At 42.6% G+C, this 16,295-nt stretch overlaps 1 protein-coding gene across 5 annotated transcripts in view; it reads left to right on the top strand.

The window, feature by feature from the left end:
* Positions 1-16,295, top strand: part of HDAC9 (histone deacetylase 9) — a 497,559-nt gene that overhangs the window by 256,257 nt on the left and 225,007 nt on the right. For all 5 annotated transcript variants that reach the window (XM_080974605.1, XM_080974606.1, XM_080974608.1 and 2 more), the window contains one exon: positions 15,370-15,611. In XM_080974605.1, the coding sequence (XP_080830731.1) occupies positions 15,370-15,611 (242 nt within the window). The remainder of the gene's footprint in view (positions 1-15,369; positions 15,612-16,295) is intronic.

Below are 16,295 nucleotides of genomic sequence, written 5' to 3' on the forward strand. Positions count from 1 at the left end.
ACATTTCAAGAAGAAACATTCAGTGGGTACATTTTTATGGCAACACAAACTGCAGTCTCCAAAATGCCCAGTAAAACCATTAGGAACATACCATGCTGGAGAATACAGGTATTTTGACCCATTAATCATTTTACCCAGCAGTTGCGGTAATGTGCTGACACTTGTGTGACTCAGGAGACTGTGGCTTAGAGTCTTTGGTTTTCGTGGCAGAGTTGGGCCTTGGGGCCACTGCAGTTCAGCAGGAATTGTTTGCTGGTATTCAGCATATGTTTCGAACATTGCATTGTCCCACTACAAAAAGAAAGAAAAGAAGGGAAATCACAGAGGAATAAAATAAAGCAACTCTGCATTTCTGGACCAACTACACAGGGCTGCTCACAATGGGAAAGGTGGCACTTCAATTTCACCATTAGACTACCTAGAGAGCCTATGCTGATCCAAGAGAGGAATTTTTATTTTATTTTATTCCCCATATATCCTACCTTTCCTCCAAGAACCTCAAGGTGGTGAACATAGTTATCCTCTTCTCCTTTTTATCCTCGCAATAACCCTGTGAGGTAGCTTAGTCCACATAGTAACCTTTCACATTGATTCTTGATCCATTTTCAGCTTTTGTGTGTGTGTGTATTATTTTCTTCCCTGAATATCTTCTTCAAGTGGCACTTCAAAAAGTCAAGATGTGTGAGCTCCAGTGTCCCATTCAGTAACATTAGGGTGAACTTTATTATTGACTTCTAAATATGATAAATGTCTCCCAAAATGATGAATGTGAAAGAGATGGAGATATGCTACATAGGTGTACTAATGTATCATTGAAAGATTGGAAGTGGAACTATTCTGGAGGGTTAGTGGAACTGGAGGCAGCTGCCTCAATAATTTTTAAATGGAACAGGTGGTTTTGTATTGTTTCATTCCACTGTGTTTTAATTACTCCCCTTCAGACAAGAGAAATTGTGAGGGTATTTATATATCGAGGACATTGTTTTCTAAAACTACAAAGAATGATTGAGCAGCATGAACCATAAGGAATTACTTATTAGGTCACAATGACATCAAAATTAATTATTGCTACAACTGTTCTCAGTAGTGATTATTATGGAAAAACTGAAGAGGAATATTTGGCCAAAACTGTGTAATAAAGTACAAAAAGTTGTATGTGGAGACAGAGTTTACTAATTAACAAACTTAATGTCACAGTGGCAAATATCAGAGACGTTGGCTGTGTTGGTAACTTTGCCGTCTTATTCTAAGAGAGAGTTTCAAAGCCCCGACACCAATGGGTCTTGCTACCTTTCACAGAAGAGAATTAAGAGGATTGTAGGAGAATCTGTTTAGAAGACTGAAGGCCATAAAGAAGTTGCACTGTGTTCAATATGTCTCCCAAATGCATCCTGATTTAGCAGTTCCATTGTGGATGGCGTAGCAACAGGCTGAAATAGAGCTGTGTCTGTGCACCAAATCCCCTGCAAACCCCTTTTTACAGTTAATACATGGTGCTCACTGGTTCATAATATTCTCACAAAAGCCCTATGAGGGGTATGTCATGTTGAGAGATGGTGACTGGTCCAAGCTTTATGGCTCAGTGAAGATTTGAGCCTGGGTCTCCCTGAACTCAGACAAGTGCTCAAACCACTACACCGCACTGGGTTACAAAGAGCAGGCATAACATTTACATTAGATAAATTGAAAATCTAGTAATTGAAGAGTTAAGGGAGAAAATGAATATCTTTACCCAAGGCAAGAAAATGCAAAACTGTTGCTACCTTTGGTGGCCACTGGTGCTTTTGTAGTATATTTTACAGTGGTTTTCTTGTGGATATATTCTGCAACATGTCATTGATGAAATAATAGTTCATTTGTATTGGATTTACACTGGACTGCCTTCATATCATTCTGTTTTATTAGTTCTGCAATGCTTCCCCGGTGTCATCGCAAAAGTATCTGTCCTGCAAGAAATGGTTCATGACATGTGCAATAAGTAAAAGCATGCCAGAGAATCTTTCTGTACGCTATAAAGACGCTGGAGCCTAGTGATAGCAAAGGTCATTAAAGGCAAAGATATTCTTATATTTGGCTTTCATTATTGAATCTGGCTTGGTTTTTTTTTTAAATGATATTTATTGAGAATTATAAAGTTACAAAGAAAAAAAAGAAGGAAAAAATAAGAAAAAGAGAAAGAGAAAGAAAAGAGTAGATAAGAGTAACAATTAAACAATACAAATCAATAAAAACCAAAATCAAAAACAAAAAACAAAACACACAATGCAACACAATCAAAAAACAAAAATATACAACAAATTTAAAAACAAATCCAATATTCCCAAATCCTTAACTTTCATTAACTTATTTCATTGACCTCCTCACACCTCCCTTTTTTGTATTCTAGTTGTTAATTATCTCAGCAAATCCTTTCCATCTTTCACAATATTCTGTCATTAAATTACCTTAATCTATTTTAACCTTATCTTACCATAAAAAACCTTAAAACTTAAATCTTATTTATACCGAATTCTATTAACCATAACATATTCTTACATAATTCTTTTTAACATTTCTGCTAAAGCCAATTAATTTCATTCCATCATTTTTCTGATACTCATTAATTTTACGATATTTTTCTAAATAAATTTTTAAAACTTTCTTCCAATCTTCATCCATCGTCTCTTCTCCTGGTCTCGGGTTTTGTCAGTCCTTTCTATCCCATCCATCTAGTCCATCAACCTGGTGACCTTATATCCGAGGCTCTTAAGTCTTTTCCATGTCCCTTCCGCAGGTCTTCTTCATGTTTATACCTGTACTTTACTTTGTCTTCTGCTCCTTTCACTCAGGGAGACTCCAGCTTGACAATATTTTTGTCCCTTCTCGACAAGTCAGCCCCTTTTCCATAGTCAACACTGAAATCCATGTGGTATTTAAAGGCATATTTCAAGGCCCCTCCAAAATTAGGGGCCCCCACAACTCCGAGCTCCCCCCGGCCTGAAGCCAGACTTGGAAAATCAAAACATCTCTGCATAGGGGGGTCCATCCAGCCCCCCATCTCCAAACCAAGCAGAACGCCGTCTCTCCAAATCTGATTTTTTCCAGGCTCATTCATCAAATCCAACGACTCATGTTCCTGCTGGGCCACAGCTCACTCCATCTCTGCCACCCGAGGTTCAGCAACAGCCTCCTCCTTCATCTCATCTGTCAAAGCACATTCCTGGATTGATTTCTGAGTGGGTTCTATATAGGTACCCACTGCCTGTCCAAAATTTCCTATCGCAACTGTCATCAAGTCCATTTTCTCATGTAACTGTTCCAATAAAGCACTTGTCTTGCAAAAGGCAAGCGCCAGAGCTTCTGAGCACATTCTTATTCAAGGTCGAAATCTGGTCCCACGATCTTAATCTTTTACAGCTGGAAAACTCCCCAGTTCGACTTTAATAACAGTTTCACAAGCTCCCTCTAGGGGAAACAATTTCTATTTGTATCCATCTTTTTTTCCTTTTTTTTTTAAAGGCGGATTTAGCAACAAAGTTTTCCTTTTTCAGATATTTTGTCAAAATTTTGTTCCTTTTAAAAGCGAAAGGGAACAATGGAATCAATATGTTTCTGTTCTTTTAACTATCTGTCAAAGACGTTTGTCCATAGTCAATGAGCTTCTTCAAAATGTCTGTCTTGACACCCCACTCCCAGGTTCAAGACGGTGGAAAATTACCTTTCTTTACTCTCTCTTCTGCAGGTTTAAACAGTCTAAAAAAAAAAGGTTCCCCCCTCTTCTCCTGCTTCCAAGGGGGGTTCAGTAATTTTAAGTGATGAAAGTTTAGTCCTTTACAAAAGACTTTCTGAACTCTAGCTTGCCGTGTCTTTGCTTTAATCTATCTACAAAAGCGGAAGCGGACTTCCTGTTTAGACCTTCCCGCTTTCGGTGCCTAATTAAAAAATTTCACAGTCCAATTTTCCGTTCTACTCATGGGCAGTTGTTTGAAATCCAATTGTCCACAGGAAAAAGTCAGCGCTCTCCGGCAACAGCAATGCGGCTTCACTCCGTGAAAGAAGCAGTCGATTCAAAGCACCGCACCACTCACCCCACGTCGCTCTGGATCCCCGAAACTGGGTTTCCCCGCAAGTGGAGGGGGCGCAAAGGTGCCAGCCGAATCCCACGTCCACAGGCTTCTCCCGCCTGTGGTTTTTGATGGGTCTCCGCCTCGCCGTGGCGGTTCAGTCCCTGTTTTCCACGGAGCGGATTCCTCCCGATCGGAGGAAATCTGCCATTGCCAGAAGCGCCAACCCGGAAGTCTGAATCTGGCTTGTTTTGCTATAGCGTGCAGGCTTGCCAAATTGCCTAGCCGTGAAATCTGTGGAAATAAAAATGCTCCAGGGGTGAGGGAAGGCTCTTATTGAAAACAACAGAAGTGCCACTTTAGGCCATGTTTGTCAAACAAATATGCATAGTCTCCAAGGATCATCTTGGTAGCAGGAGGTAGGGGTGGGAATGGCACCCCTCAGTCTGCAAATGGTGTTGGAAATTATTGCTTGCGTGTCAAGGTCCCCAAGCCACCCCAATAAAACACAATTCACACAGAATTTTTGTTTAAGGTTTTTGGCATAATTTTGGCCACAACTTTATTAAAATACAAAAAAATGAGTGCTTGCTTATTCATTGGTTGCGACTATCTGACCCCGCACGGCGACATACTGATATTTGCACACCCGTGAAAGTCAGAAAGGGAAAACATTTTGGGGAGAAAGATGGAGCTGGGTACCATGCCCTCACCTCTCCCCAAATGCTCCCAGGGGCTCTTGCGTGGCCCTAGCCCCTTGACGGGGGTTCAGACAAAAGCATGGCGAGCCCCTGGATTCCTTTACCGGAATACCCTTGCAGCAGCAGCATCGGAGGGGCAGGCACAGCCAATCCATGCCCCTCCACCAACCAATTCATAAAACCAATACCTAACCGCAACCTTACAAGTTGTGACAATTTGCTATGCAGTAGGCAAAAACCAAATGGCACCAACCAGTCAGCCAAATGGACAAAATTCCTACCGGGCCCCTGCCCCAAAAGCAGACAACCCCATGACAGGCATAGCAAGGTCAATGTGAACAACCCTAAATATAGGGAGGGTGGGTGGGTGATCCGATGTGTGCAGCAAAAAGAGGAAGCTCAACGCAGGGAATTTAAGAGTTCTGGCTATCAATCACAAAATGGCAACATCAACTTCTCCCCAATGAAAAGAGGAGCCCAATCGCAGCAGTGGCCAACTACCTTCACCTGCCCAGCAACAGCCGGATGTCTTGATAGACTCCACCGCAACACGTGCTCTCCATGAAGGAGAACACGCTTTGTCAAAATGAAAGGGGATAGGTTTAGGTAACAGTTCTTCCTCTTACTATACTATCAAGTTGGTGTGGGGTGAGCTGAGGGAGACAGGAGAAGTGGAGGGGTGAGGTGGAGTTGGTGAGCAGAGCGAGCAGGGGTGGCAGCCCCTTGTGTGAATATATGTTCGGTTCCCACAATCACCTGACTTTTGCTTTTCCACCGAGGACCAAACTTTCTTGCCCATGCAGCTGCAAGGCAGGGTTGGCCAATTTATGTTCCAAATTTTGTGGGGCAGGGCTTTTTCCTTGGCTCCAGTATGATATAGGAGGCAGCAGTGAGAAAATGCCTAATGCAGTATATTGTGGTAAAGATAACATGGGAAGAGGGCAGGTTTTGCTCCCTTTTGTGTACCAGATTAACAGCCACCCCTGTCTTTCAACTGAACAGCAACGAGTGTGTTTAATAAATATATGAACTCTGCGGTCATCCACGAGATGTGGTTCAGCCCTGCTCAGACACCCCAAACTGAACGTCTCCTCAAATGAGAAAGAGGAGCTGGACACTACAGGAGATCTTCACACTGCCAGTGATCATGAGGAGCTATCCGATCTGGAAATCCTTGCTAGGAATGGGTGGATATGTCCATTTTGGATTCAGTTTCTCACTTTTCCAATCTTAAGCGCCACAATTTCTCCTTCTACAAGCATATTATTGCAAAGCAGTTTGCCTCATACGATGCATTTTGTATGTTACTTTCACCGATTTATCTATTTATATGCACACTTGACCACTGCATATGAATTTTTGTACACATTTCTTTGCTGAAGGACTGTTTTTCAGATCCCAGAGAAGTTCAGACTTCAAAGGGTAGGAAAGCTGTGTTTAAATTTGCATATTGTTTTGAAAAACATGAATCTGGTAAGTTCCCATTTAAATGTGAATTGAATCAGATTTCTGACCCAGGGACTGGAGGTCCCCATAGCAGTTTCCAGGTCTCTTAGCTGATTCTCAGAGCCTGATTCTCCCCCCTGTCTTCCCCAGGCCAAAAGATCAAATGAGATGGTAAAACAGGCAGGATATTTTTGCATATATTCCCACTTTATATAATGCAGTTTTGTATGCTATTTTCACCAATACATACTATGGACACAGGGTGAACATTTGTTGAATATTGGAATATACATTTCCAGGAAAATATCACAAATGGCATTTTGAATTATTTAAATCATTCGTGTAATTATTGTAATCTGGTAATTATTGTTGGTTGGGTTGTTTTGTGTATAATTATGTATACTGTGTAATCATTTATGTATAATAATTATGGAACAATTCATTGAAATATATCCAAAATAGAACATTAGTTTTGCTGAGAAGTAAGAAACAAATTATGGGAATTAATTTCTTTTCCACTGATACGAGGCCCTTTTCTTTGTGATGTTTTCTATTTCTCCGATGGGTCCAAAAATGCTGTGCATAATAACGCTAGCAGTCTGTGCTTCCGATTAGTCAGTTAAATGACCTTTTGGAAGGTTGTCACACATTCAGAATTATGTTTATTCCAAAGTTCTTCATCTAGTGGGGGATCTGTTTAATTTGTCTTTTGAATAGAATATACGAAGATAAATCACGAAGGGCAAGGCTATCAATGGCTACTAGCCACAATGACAATCTTCCACCTCCTCTGAATGCCAGTTGCTGGGAATCACAGATGGACAGAGTATTGCTGTTGCGTCCATGTCAGGCTTCCCATGGACCACAGGTTGGCCACTGTGAGAAAAGGATGCTGGACAAGATAGGCCATTGGCTTGATCCAGCAGGCTCTTCTTGTGTGTGTATGCCTGCCCTCTGATCATCCCCCAAAGCCATAATTCACATGACACATGCACAAATGACAGAGATTGGAAGTAGACTGATCTGTCAATTTCTGCTTGAAAGCAATCTGGGTTGTACTTGCAAACACACACGTCCCCAAGCCCACCATGGATCAAGAAGAGGTTCCGTACTTGATCTGGCCAGCCATACAGTATTTCACAGGCAGTAGCTAAATCCATAGCTTGCACTACCAAAGCATCTCCCTGTGAAGCAAAAGTGATAAAAAAATATAGGGAGCTCTTAGAATCTGGAATGAAGAAGAGTTTGGATTTGATATCCCTCTTTATCACTACCCTAAGGAGTCTCAAAGCGGCTAACATTCTCCTTTCCCTTCCTCCCCCACAACAAACACTCTGTGAGGTGAGTGGGGCTGAGAGACTTCAGAGAAGTGTGACTAGCCCAAGGTCACCCAGCAGCTGCATGTGGAGGAGCGGAGACACGAACCCGGTTCCCCAGATTACGAGACTACCGCTCTTAACCACTACACCACACTGGCTCTCAATGAACTGAAACTTAGGAAGTTGCCTTATACCAAACCAGATCATTGGTCTATCTAGTGGTGTATTTTCCACGCTGATAGCGGGTCCCCAGGGTTTCAGACAGAGGATGTTCCCAGCCCTCCCTGGAGATGCCTGGGATTGAACTGGGGACTTTATGCATGCAAAGCAGATGTTCTTGCACTGAACTACGGCACTCTCATAACTGTGAATGCATGCTGGGTTGGTTCTCTCAACTACACTCCTCCTTCCTGCTCGGCAAGATGGGGGCCGCTGAGGCACCACACTGGTGTTTGTGATGGGTTCTGTAAACAAAATGGCATGCCATGCTTGGCTTGCAATGATGTGGCTATGTGACATGCTTCCTGGAATCAAACTGACAAAGAAAATAACAAATCTGTTCTCTGTGGGTACGTGGTTGAAAATCTGTGGACTTTGGCAAATTGCAAATAGATTTGTAAAATGTGGTGGGTGGGAACTTTGGCTCAGCTATACTTCGCAACTCATTCACTCTGAGTATCCCCTATTAATGTCAGTTGAGCTGCTCTAAAACAAATGATGGTTGCAGCAGATGATTGTTGTGATGTACTTAAGGAGCTGAAAGCTTTTCAGAGCTATTCAAACTGTTAATTGCTTCATACTTCAACCCCAAGTGACCCCCCCTGAGGATTGATTCTCATCATGGCGGTTTTCATCATCAGTACATATGGGCTTAGTTGTAAACAGAACAGACTGCATTAAACTAGCATGGCCGCATTGCAAGAAGTGCAGAGCGCACAGTTTGCATCCGGGAAGTCCCAGGTCTAGTTCCTGGCATCTTCAGGTAGGGAATGGCAATACTCCTGTCTGAACTCCTGGAGAGCAGCTGCTAGTCAGTGTGAGCAAAAGGGAGCTAGATTGGCCTATGTTCTGACTGAGGTTGTGCACGCTCCCCAAAGAAGCCTGGGAACTGTAGTTTCTGAAGGGTGCTGGGAATTGTAGCTGTGTGAGTGGTAATCTAGAGTTCCCAGGATTATCAGGGGTGTTCGTGTGCATGCTTGAAATGTATGGTTCATATGTCACTTCCTATGTACAATTTGCTACATTACCTGATTTTTTTGTGATGGAAAAGTCCCTACAGGTTGCCTTTTTTAAAAGTAGGCACAAGATTGAATGTGCTTCTGAAATAACCCCCCTATGAAAAGATAATAATAATAACAACTTATTATTTATACCCCGCCCATCTGGCTGGGTTTCCCCAGCCATTCTGGGCGGCTTCCAACAAAAGATTAAAAGTACATTAAAACATCAGTCATTAAAAACTTCCCTAAACAGGGCTGCCTTCAGATGTCTTCTAAACATCAGATGGTTGTTTATTTATTTGACATCTGATGGGAGGGCATTCCACAGGGTGGGCACCACTACCAAGAAGGCCCTCTGCTTGGTTCCCAGTAACTTTGCTTCTCACAGTGAGAGAACCCCCAGAAGGCCCTCGGTGCTGGACCTCATAAGTTGCTGCACCCTCCACAATGGAGGAGTGAAAAGCACATCAATAAGGGAGTTGCTTCTTTCCTCTTCCAGGTGTGTCCCCTCGGCACCTGCTCCAGAGTGCTCCCCACCCTTGGGAGAGTAGCTTCTCAGGGGATTAGAAAAATCTCTAGCATACTTGTCGTGTACATTATTTTATATTTTTAAACAAGGTTGCAGCTAGTGATGCATGGTTCTTTCAAAAGGACATTTTTCTGTGAATATGGAAGCGCAGAATAACATTAGGAACACAGGAAGCTGCCTTATGCAGAGTCAGGGCATTGGTCCATCTATCTCAGTATTGTTTATACCATCAGCTCTCCAGGGTTTAAGGCAGCAGCCTTCCCCCAGCCATGCCTGGAGATTCCAGGGACTGAACATGGAGCCTTCTGGATGCAAGGAAGAGCCACAGCCCTTCCCTAAAACTAGAAATTTGCCCGTACTTATCTTGTGCATTCAGAGGTTTTCTTGTTAGGGGCTTTTTTTTATGCTTACAGTAAATTATTTTAATTTGCATTTGGCAAACTAGCAATATTTCAACACAGGGAAAACCTATCTGCTTCTACATGGAGGGGTGCAATGTCTCATCTGCTGTGTATATAATGACATGTGGAAAAGCGGGCACTTCAAGATGCTCACGTGCACATAAGCTGAATCAATGTGACTCAGAGAAGGAAGAACTTTACTAATCTGGCCTCCGTGAGCAGAGGCCTCCATATGGAACCTTTTTTGTTATGTGCACCGTGGATGGGAGGCAAACTTGGCCACTTCTCCACCTTTACAAAGAGGACCACTACCTGGGAAATGTATTCGCAAGACCATACGGAGACGTCATTACTGAATCTTCTTAACTGTGTTGCCAGCAAATAATTGTGTAGGCTTGGGTACAGGGACTGCTTTGGCAGTGCATTGCCATAGCATGTGGTGTTGTACTGGCATCACCAAGCAACTCAGGATGTGGCACTAAGATGGCTTGATATTATATATATATATATATATATATATATATATATATATATATATATCCCCCACCCGGAGGCATCTTAGCATACATGATTTTGCTTGCCAGCTCGCTGGCATAATCATGGCAATCTCGTCTTTAAAGCACTCGAGTAAATTCAAAGGTTAAAACCCACATTTATTTCTGGACTATTTTTATCTCACCCTTAGCAGAAGTTGGCTGTATGAAAGATGCTCAGATTCCTTGTAAGGAAAAAAAAGAACCCTTTTTTGAAAAATGAGGGTTGCTTGATTACTTGGCAGGAAGCTGCATGCAGGGAAGCTTTAAAGGCTCTGCTGAAATATATATATATATATATATATATATATATACTGAGAAGCTGAGATATATTTCAGGTATTCTCCTGTTGACATATTTTTGCGGTTTGTCATGAGTTCCTTAATTTGTTTCATCAGGCCCCCCAGGTCCCCTGCTGGCAAATAGCAAGAGGCTGGCTTGAACCTCTAAGACAGCAGGCAGATAAAGCCTCCCTCCCTAAGTGCTCGCTAAGCGATGGAACTCCGTAATGCAACAATTAGGAACTTGTCACATGTTTGGAATTAGGGGGCCGTTCATGGTTATGCTTGGGTTTGTTTGCATATTTCCAAAGAGCAAGACGGATTTTAGAGAATCAGTGAAATAAAGCCATTAGTTTTCAAGCAGCTTGCCCGCTAGCTCTCTTTAACTTCAACAGCTACAGTTTCAATGCATCTCAGCGATGGTTTACTAGTGTGGGGTTGTTTGTGCTTCCCTTTCAGGCTATTGGAAGGACAAGGGGAAGAGTTTTGCATATCAAAACTCTGATAACTGTTTACAGTTGTTTTAATTCTCATTTTTTGGCATGCATGCATTTGAAAGAAAGCATAATAGTAATAATAATAGAATAATAATAGTGGACAGGGACCAATGTGGTGTCCATGGAGATGTGCTTTTAGTCCTGCCCTCAACCTGGTCGAATCTCCTCACAGCTCACTCAAAGCCCCCTCCACAAGGTTCAGTGGCCCTTTTCTAGAGCAACAAGGGGCTACAGAAAAAAGTGAAGAATCAGCCAACTCTCCTGTGGAAACAGCATAGGAGCCAACTCCTATGGGCTGAGAGGTCTTCAGCCCCCCCCCCCCAAATTTGAGGGATCTGGGCCCTCCTAAAGTTGATGGGCATTGCCATTTAAATGGTGTGTGTGCACTGTATCATGTGATTGATTGTGCGAGGCAGGGCTTATCTTCACACACACACCCAATATTTTATGCAAGTTAGCACCCCTGGCAAACACCCAGTATTGTTCCCTTATTTATTAACCCGAACATTCCACATCTGGGATCGTTAGGAAAAGGACTAGAAATGAAACTGTCAATATCATGCAAATCTATGGTGTGACTGCACTTGGAACGTTATGTCCAGTTCTAGTTGCCACTCTTCAAAAAGAATATGGTAGAGATGGACAAGGTAGAGGTATGGTAGACAAGGTATGGTAGAGGTGGACAAGTAAGGGACAGTCAAAATTATCAGGAGGATAACTAGCTAATTAGCTAAAGTGGTGCTTCAGGTTAAGAACAGTTTCAGGTTAAGAACAGACCTCCAGAATGAATTAAGTTCTTAACCCGAGGTACCACTGTATTTCTTTACACAGCATATAGTTATATTATAGAGGGAACCATATGTATGTGTCCTACACTGACAAATCTACACAGAAGGATACATCCGTAGACTTCTGAAGCAGCAGAGGGCAATTGAAGTCAACCCTTTCTAACATTCTGCAGGCACCTCTTGACTTAATGTGCCCCAGAGATGGTTGTAAAAGTGAGGATCTCATTCCTGACCTCTCCAGACACAAAGCTGCCCTGTATTATATTTCTGTGTATAGCCAGCTCACCTTTCTGGTGTTTTCTTTATCCATTCTGTAATGGATTTTCTGCCCAAATTATGGGCACTTGCTTATCACTATAGGTCAGTGGTAGAGCATCTTCCTTACATGTTCAATTCCCATCATCTCCAAGTAGAGCCGGAAGAGATCCCTGTCCGAAACCCTGGAGAGCAGCTGCCAATCACTGGAGACAATACTGAGCTAGATGGACCAATCATCTGACTCCATATAAGGCAGTTTCCTATGTTCCTAATTATGTAGACACCAAGGGGGTTGGCTGTTTGGGACTTGTGGTGTTAGAAACAAGCCTATAAAACATAGAAAAAGGAGGAACAAGGCCAAATAAATGCACCTTGCAGTCGTCATGTGATAGTTTTGTTTTGTTTTTAAGAAGATCCATTGAAGCTCCATGAAAATATATGGCCTGCCTTTGTGGCAGGATTTGTTCCCCATGCTCACAGGTGTGTGTCTGTGTTCTATTTTGGGCCTGAATATTTTTTTCCTGTTGTCAATATTGGGAACGTTTCAACCTGCGCAGACTGCAGGCAGTCCTGGGGAGCAGGCTTTTTGCTCGGCTCTGGCATCTTTTATTGTCCCCAGTGAGGCTTATTATGTGGCACAATGGATAGAAGAAAATCCATCTCTCCACTTTAAACATGATAAGCCTTTGTCACCTACAATGCAATTAATGCTAAAAATAGACAAGCGCCTGTGATAAGGCAGTGGCTTGAAGGGGATGAGCCACTGCCAAATAACAAAGACTTATCTGGAGGGCCTGAGGAGTCAGCCTCCACTGAGCTGTCAGTTTGCTGATTGCCATTTCTCTGTGAGTTTGATGAAATATTCATGCCTTTGCTCCGCTCGCTCTCCAAGCACTATTGATTTCTTGTATAAACGCTGCTATATTTAGTCTAGACAAATGGAATGTGGGTTGCTGCAGAATAAATTGGATGAAAGGGCTGGGATCTCGCTGTCCGCTTTTCTCTTGGTCTGGGACAATTATTTATAATCAAGGGTAGTTTTTGTAACTTAAGGGTGATTTCTTTTCTCCTTCTTTGCAATTTTGCCTCAGAACAAAAGCCAGGAGTTGGGCAATATCCTTCTGGCAGGTTTAAAAATGCTTGGTACATAAGCTATGCCTTGAGCTTCATGATAGCTGTTTCTGAAAGTTGAAAAAGAGAGAAAACTGATAACTATGTTTGATAATTGTTTGTTGATAGAAAAATGTAAGAGAGACTCAGCATCTTCTATCATCCATATGTTCTTCCCTTAGGCTAGAACATTCCCAAGTGGTTTAAGGGGCTAAAAATATGTATGCAAGCATTTTTATTTTAAAAAAGAGCCTTGCATTTATGCTGCACGTTCCTTTTTGAAGAGCCAGAGCACTAATATTATGTTTATATAGTGCTCTGTTTTCCTTGTATTGAACTGTGGCAGTGAAAGAAAAGTGAGTGAAACAAAGAAAGGGGATGTTGATTTTAAGAGATAGGATATTCTTCCAATGTCCACATGCACATACTTCTGATATACGGATCTGGGCAAAGAGACTAACTCATAGTTTTGTTTTCTAAAACACTGTCTGGTATAGTTGGCTGCTCCTGCCCTCTACTGGATCTACTGTGCACCATGGGCCTTATTCTGCTCACAAGAGAAGAGTTCATCTTTGTGAAAACAATGCATAAAATTCTAAAGAGTAGATATGTGATATGAATTCATATGTTTTCCAGCTGCCAGGAGAAAGTGTCAATAACTTTGGAGGATTCCGGAACTGCAGTCTGTAAAGCAATGGACATTTGTTATGTCCTGTGACTCTGGTGCTGTTAGATTAAATGGCATTTTAGGGGACTCTTAAGGGCTACCTCAAAATACCCCATATATTGGCTTTCCCACTGGTTTTATAATGGTTGTCAGAGCTCCCAGTTCCCACACCATAACCCTATGAGAGGACCCTGCTGTCAACCACACCTAAAGATGGGAGTATATGGGAGTTCCAATTGGCTTCTAGAAACAAAAGGTGATACTGACAAGGAGTCTTAAATTTCCTGTTTCCTTCTTCTTTCAATTTTGTGGACACACTCTGGACTGCAGGAAAACCTGTAGGAAGAAGTTTGGCAGGAATGCCAAAAGTTGGGTGGGTGGGAATGAAAGGCAAATATTTCAACTTCATTTAGTCTTGGAAGCCATGCTGAAATTCTTATTCTGACAAGAAATCCCTTCTCTGCCACTGGAAATACAGCGCCAAATTCTGAAATTCAGAAATGAATTAATCCTGACAAGCATGGGTTTATGCCTTGTAAATGTTTTCTCATTTCTCTTCTCATTATTGCCTCCAGAGGTGCCAAGGAGTATTACAGCAGCAATCCCAAACAGTGCTGCGAGAGAACACCCCATAAAAACATAGCAAGCTGCCTTATCTAGACTCAGGCCATTGATGAGTCTTGTCAACACTGATAGGAGCAGTTTCAGCCTCCCAGGGCTTGAAGCTGGGATGTTTTGTGTGCAAAGCATGAGCAAAGCACTGAGCTGCAAATGAAAAGCACCCAGGAGCCCACAGAGATCCCTATCCACCAAGAAGGATGTCCCCTGTAGCCACCCAGTCTGGCTGGGGCAACCCAATCAGATGGGCTGGGACAAATAATAAAATTATTATTATTATTATAAATTTATTCTGTATGATTTACTTTTCTGGCCTTACCTTCTTCCAGTCAGTCTCTGGCTGGGACTGGTAATTCTTCCCTATCTCTGCAATTGTTATCATTAATCATTCAATCATTCCACATTCAGAAATGGAGTAGGAGATCATTCCTGTTGCATCTCTGCATGTGTCACCGCTTGGGGTGGCTGAGCACTTGCAGCAACCATCACAGGAAGGATCTGTGGCTCAGTAGTCCAGTGCATGCAGAAGGTTCATGCTATCCTTCTCATCACCAGGCATGGCAGAGAAAGACCCCTGCTTGAAACTCTGCAGAATCACTGTCAGAATGGACAATATTGAGCCAGATGGACTAAAAGCCAGCTTGGTATAAGTAGCTTCCTATGTTAAATAGCAACCTATATTCTTCTGAAAACCATTGGTGATTTGTGACCATGCCTTGTTAGTGCTCACAAAGGATGCTCACAAATCCTCAGTGAGTCATCCCTTGCCCTCTCCAAGCTGGCCATGGAAATAAATGCTGATGTCCTCTTTCTGTTGCTGCCAAAAGGTAACATTCAACAGGCTGTATGACTGACAATGGCTGGTGAATGGCAAATATCATGATTTAATAAAACTCCTATCTGATCTTTCCCCTCCCTCCCCCTACCCTTTCTGTTCCCCACCCCCCTTGTATATCAGTGGATGTGAAGTCAGAGGTTCCTGTGGGATTAGAACCTATCACGCCATTAGACCTGCGGACAGATCTCAGGATGATGGTTCCCATGGTGGACCCAATGATACGTGAAAAGCAGCTACAGCAGGAACTGCTCCTGATCCAGCAGCAGCAGCAAATTCAGAAACAGCTCCTTATAGCAGAATTTCAAAAGCAGCACGAGAACCTGACGCGACAGCACCAAGCTCAGATCCAGGAACACATAAAGGTAGCAACATGTTTCTTCTTTTCCCAGATTGCACCACAGCAAGCTAAGTGTTCAAAGACTTCAGGGCATTGTCTCTTGGGATGCCATACAGCAGAATGAAGCTTCAGCTATATGAGTAGCTCATGCGGTGAACGCACACATTTGTTAGCATGTGGATATTCCCCCAAATGTGTTTATAAAAATGTTTGCAGGGGTGCACAACAGAGGGAGCCACCTGAAATTCATGTATTTTGCAGAAATGCATAGTATTCCAAATTGGAATGTTCTGAAAACTTTCCAGCCAAATAATGAACACATTGAGAGCTGTATCAGTCTGCTTTAGAAGTGTGTTGTTTCCTTCTCTTCGCTTATGTATGGGGTCACAGATTGATTCAGACAGGTAGGCACAGAAGACCTTCTTTAAGACACACGGCCATATTTTGCACTGTGCTATTCCTGCCAACCTAGCAGTTCAAAAGCACGTCAAAGTGCAAGTAGGTAAATAGGTACTGCTCCGGCAGGAAGATAAACGGCGTTTCCGTGCGCTGCTCTGGTTCGCCAGAAGCGGCTTAGTCATGCTGGCCACATGACCCAGAAGCTGTACACCAGCTCCCTTGGCCAATAAAGCGAGATGAGCACCGCAACCCAAGAGTCGGTAACGACTGGACCTAATGGTCAGGGGTCCCTTTACCTTTACCTATCTGC

The sequence above is a fragment of the Podarcis pityusensis genome (assembly GCF_964106645.2).
Source record: "Podarcis pityusensis genome assembly, chromosome: 12".
Lineage (NCBI taxonomy): Eukaryota > Metazoa > Chordata > Lepidosauria > Squamata > Lacertidae > Podarcis > Podarcis pityusensis.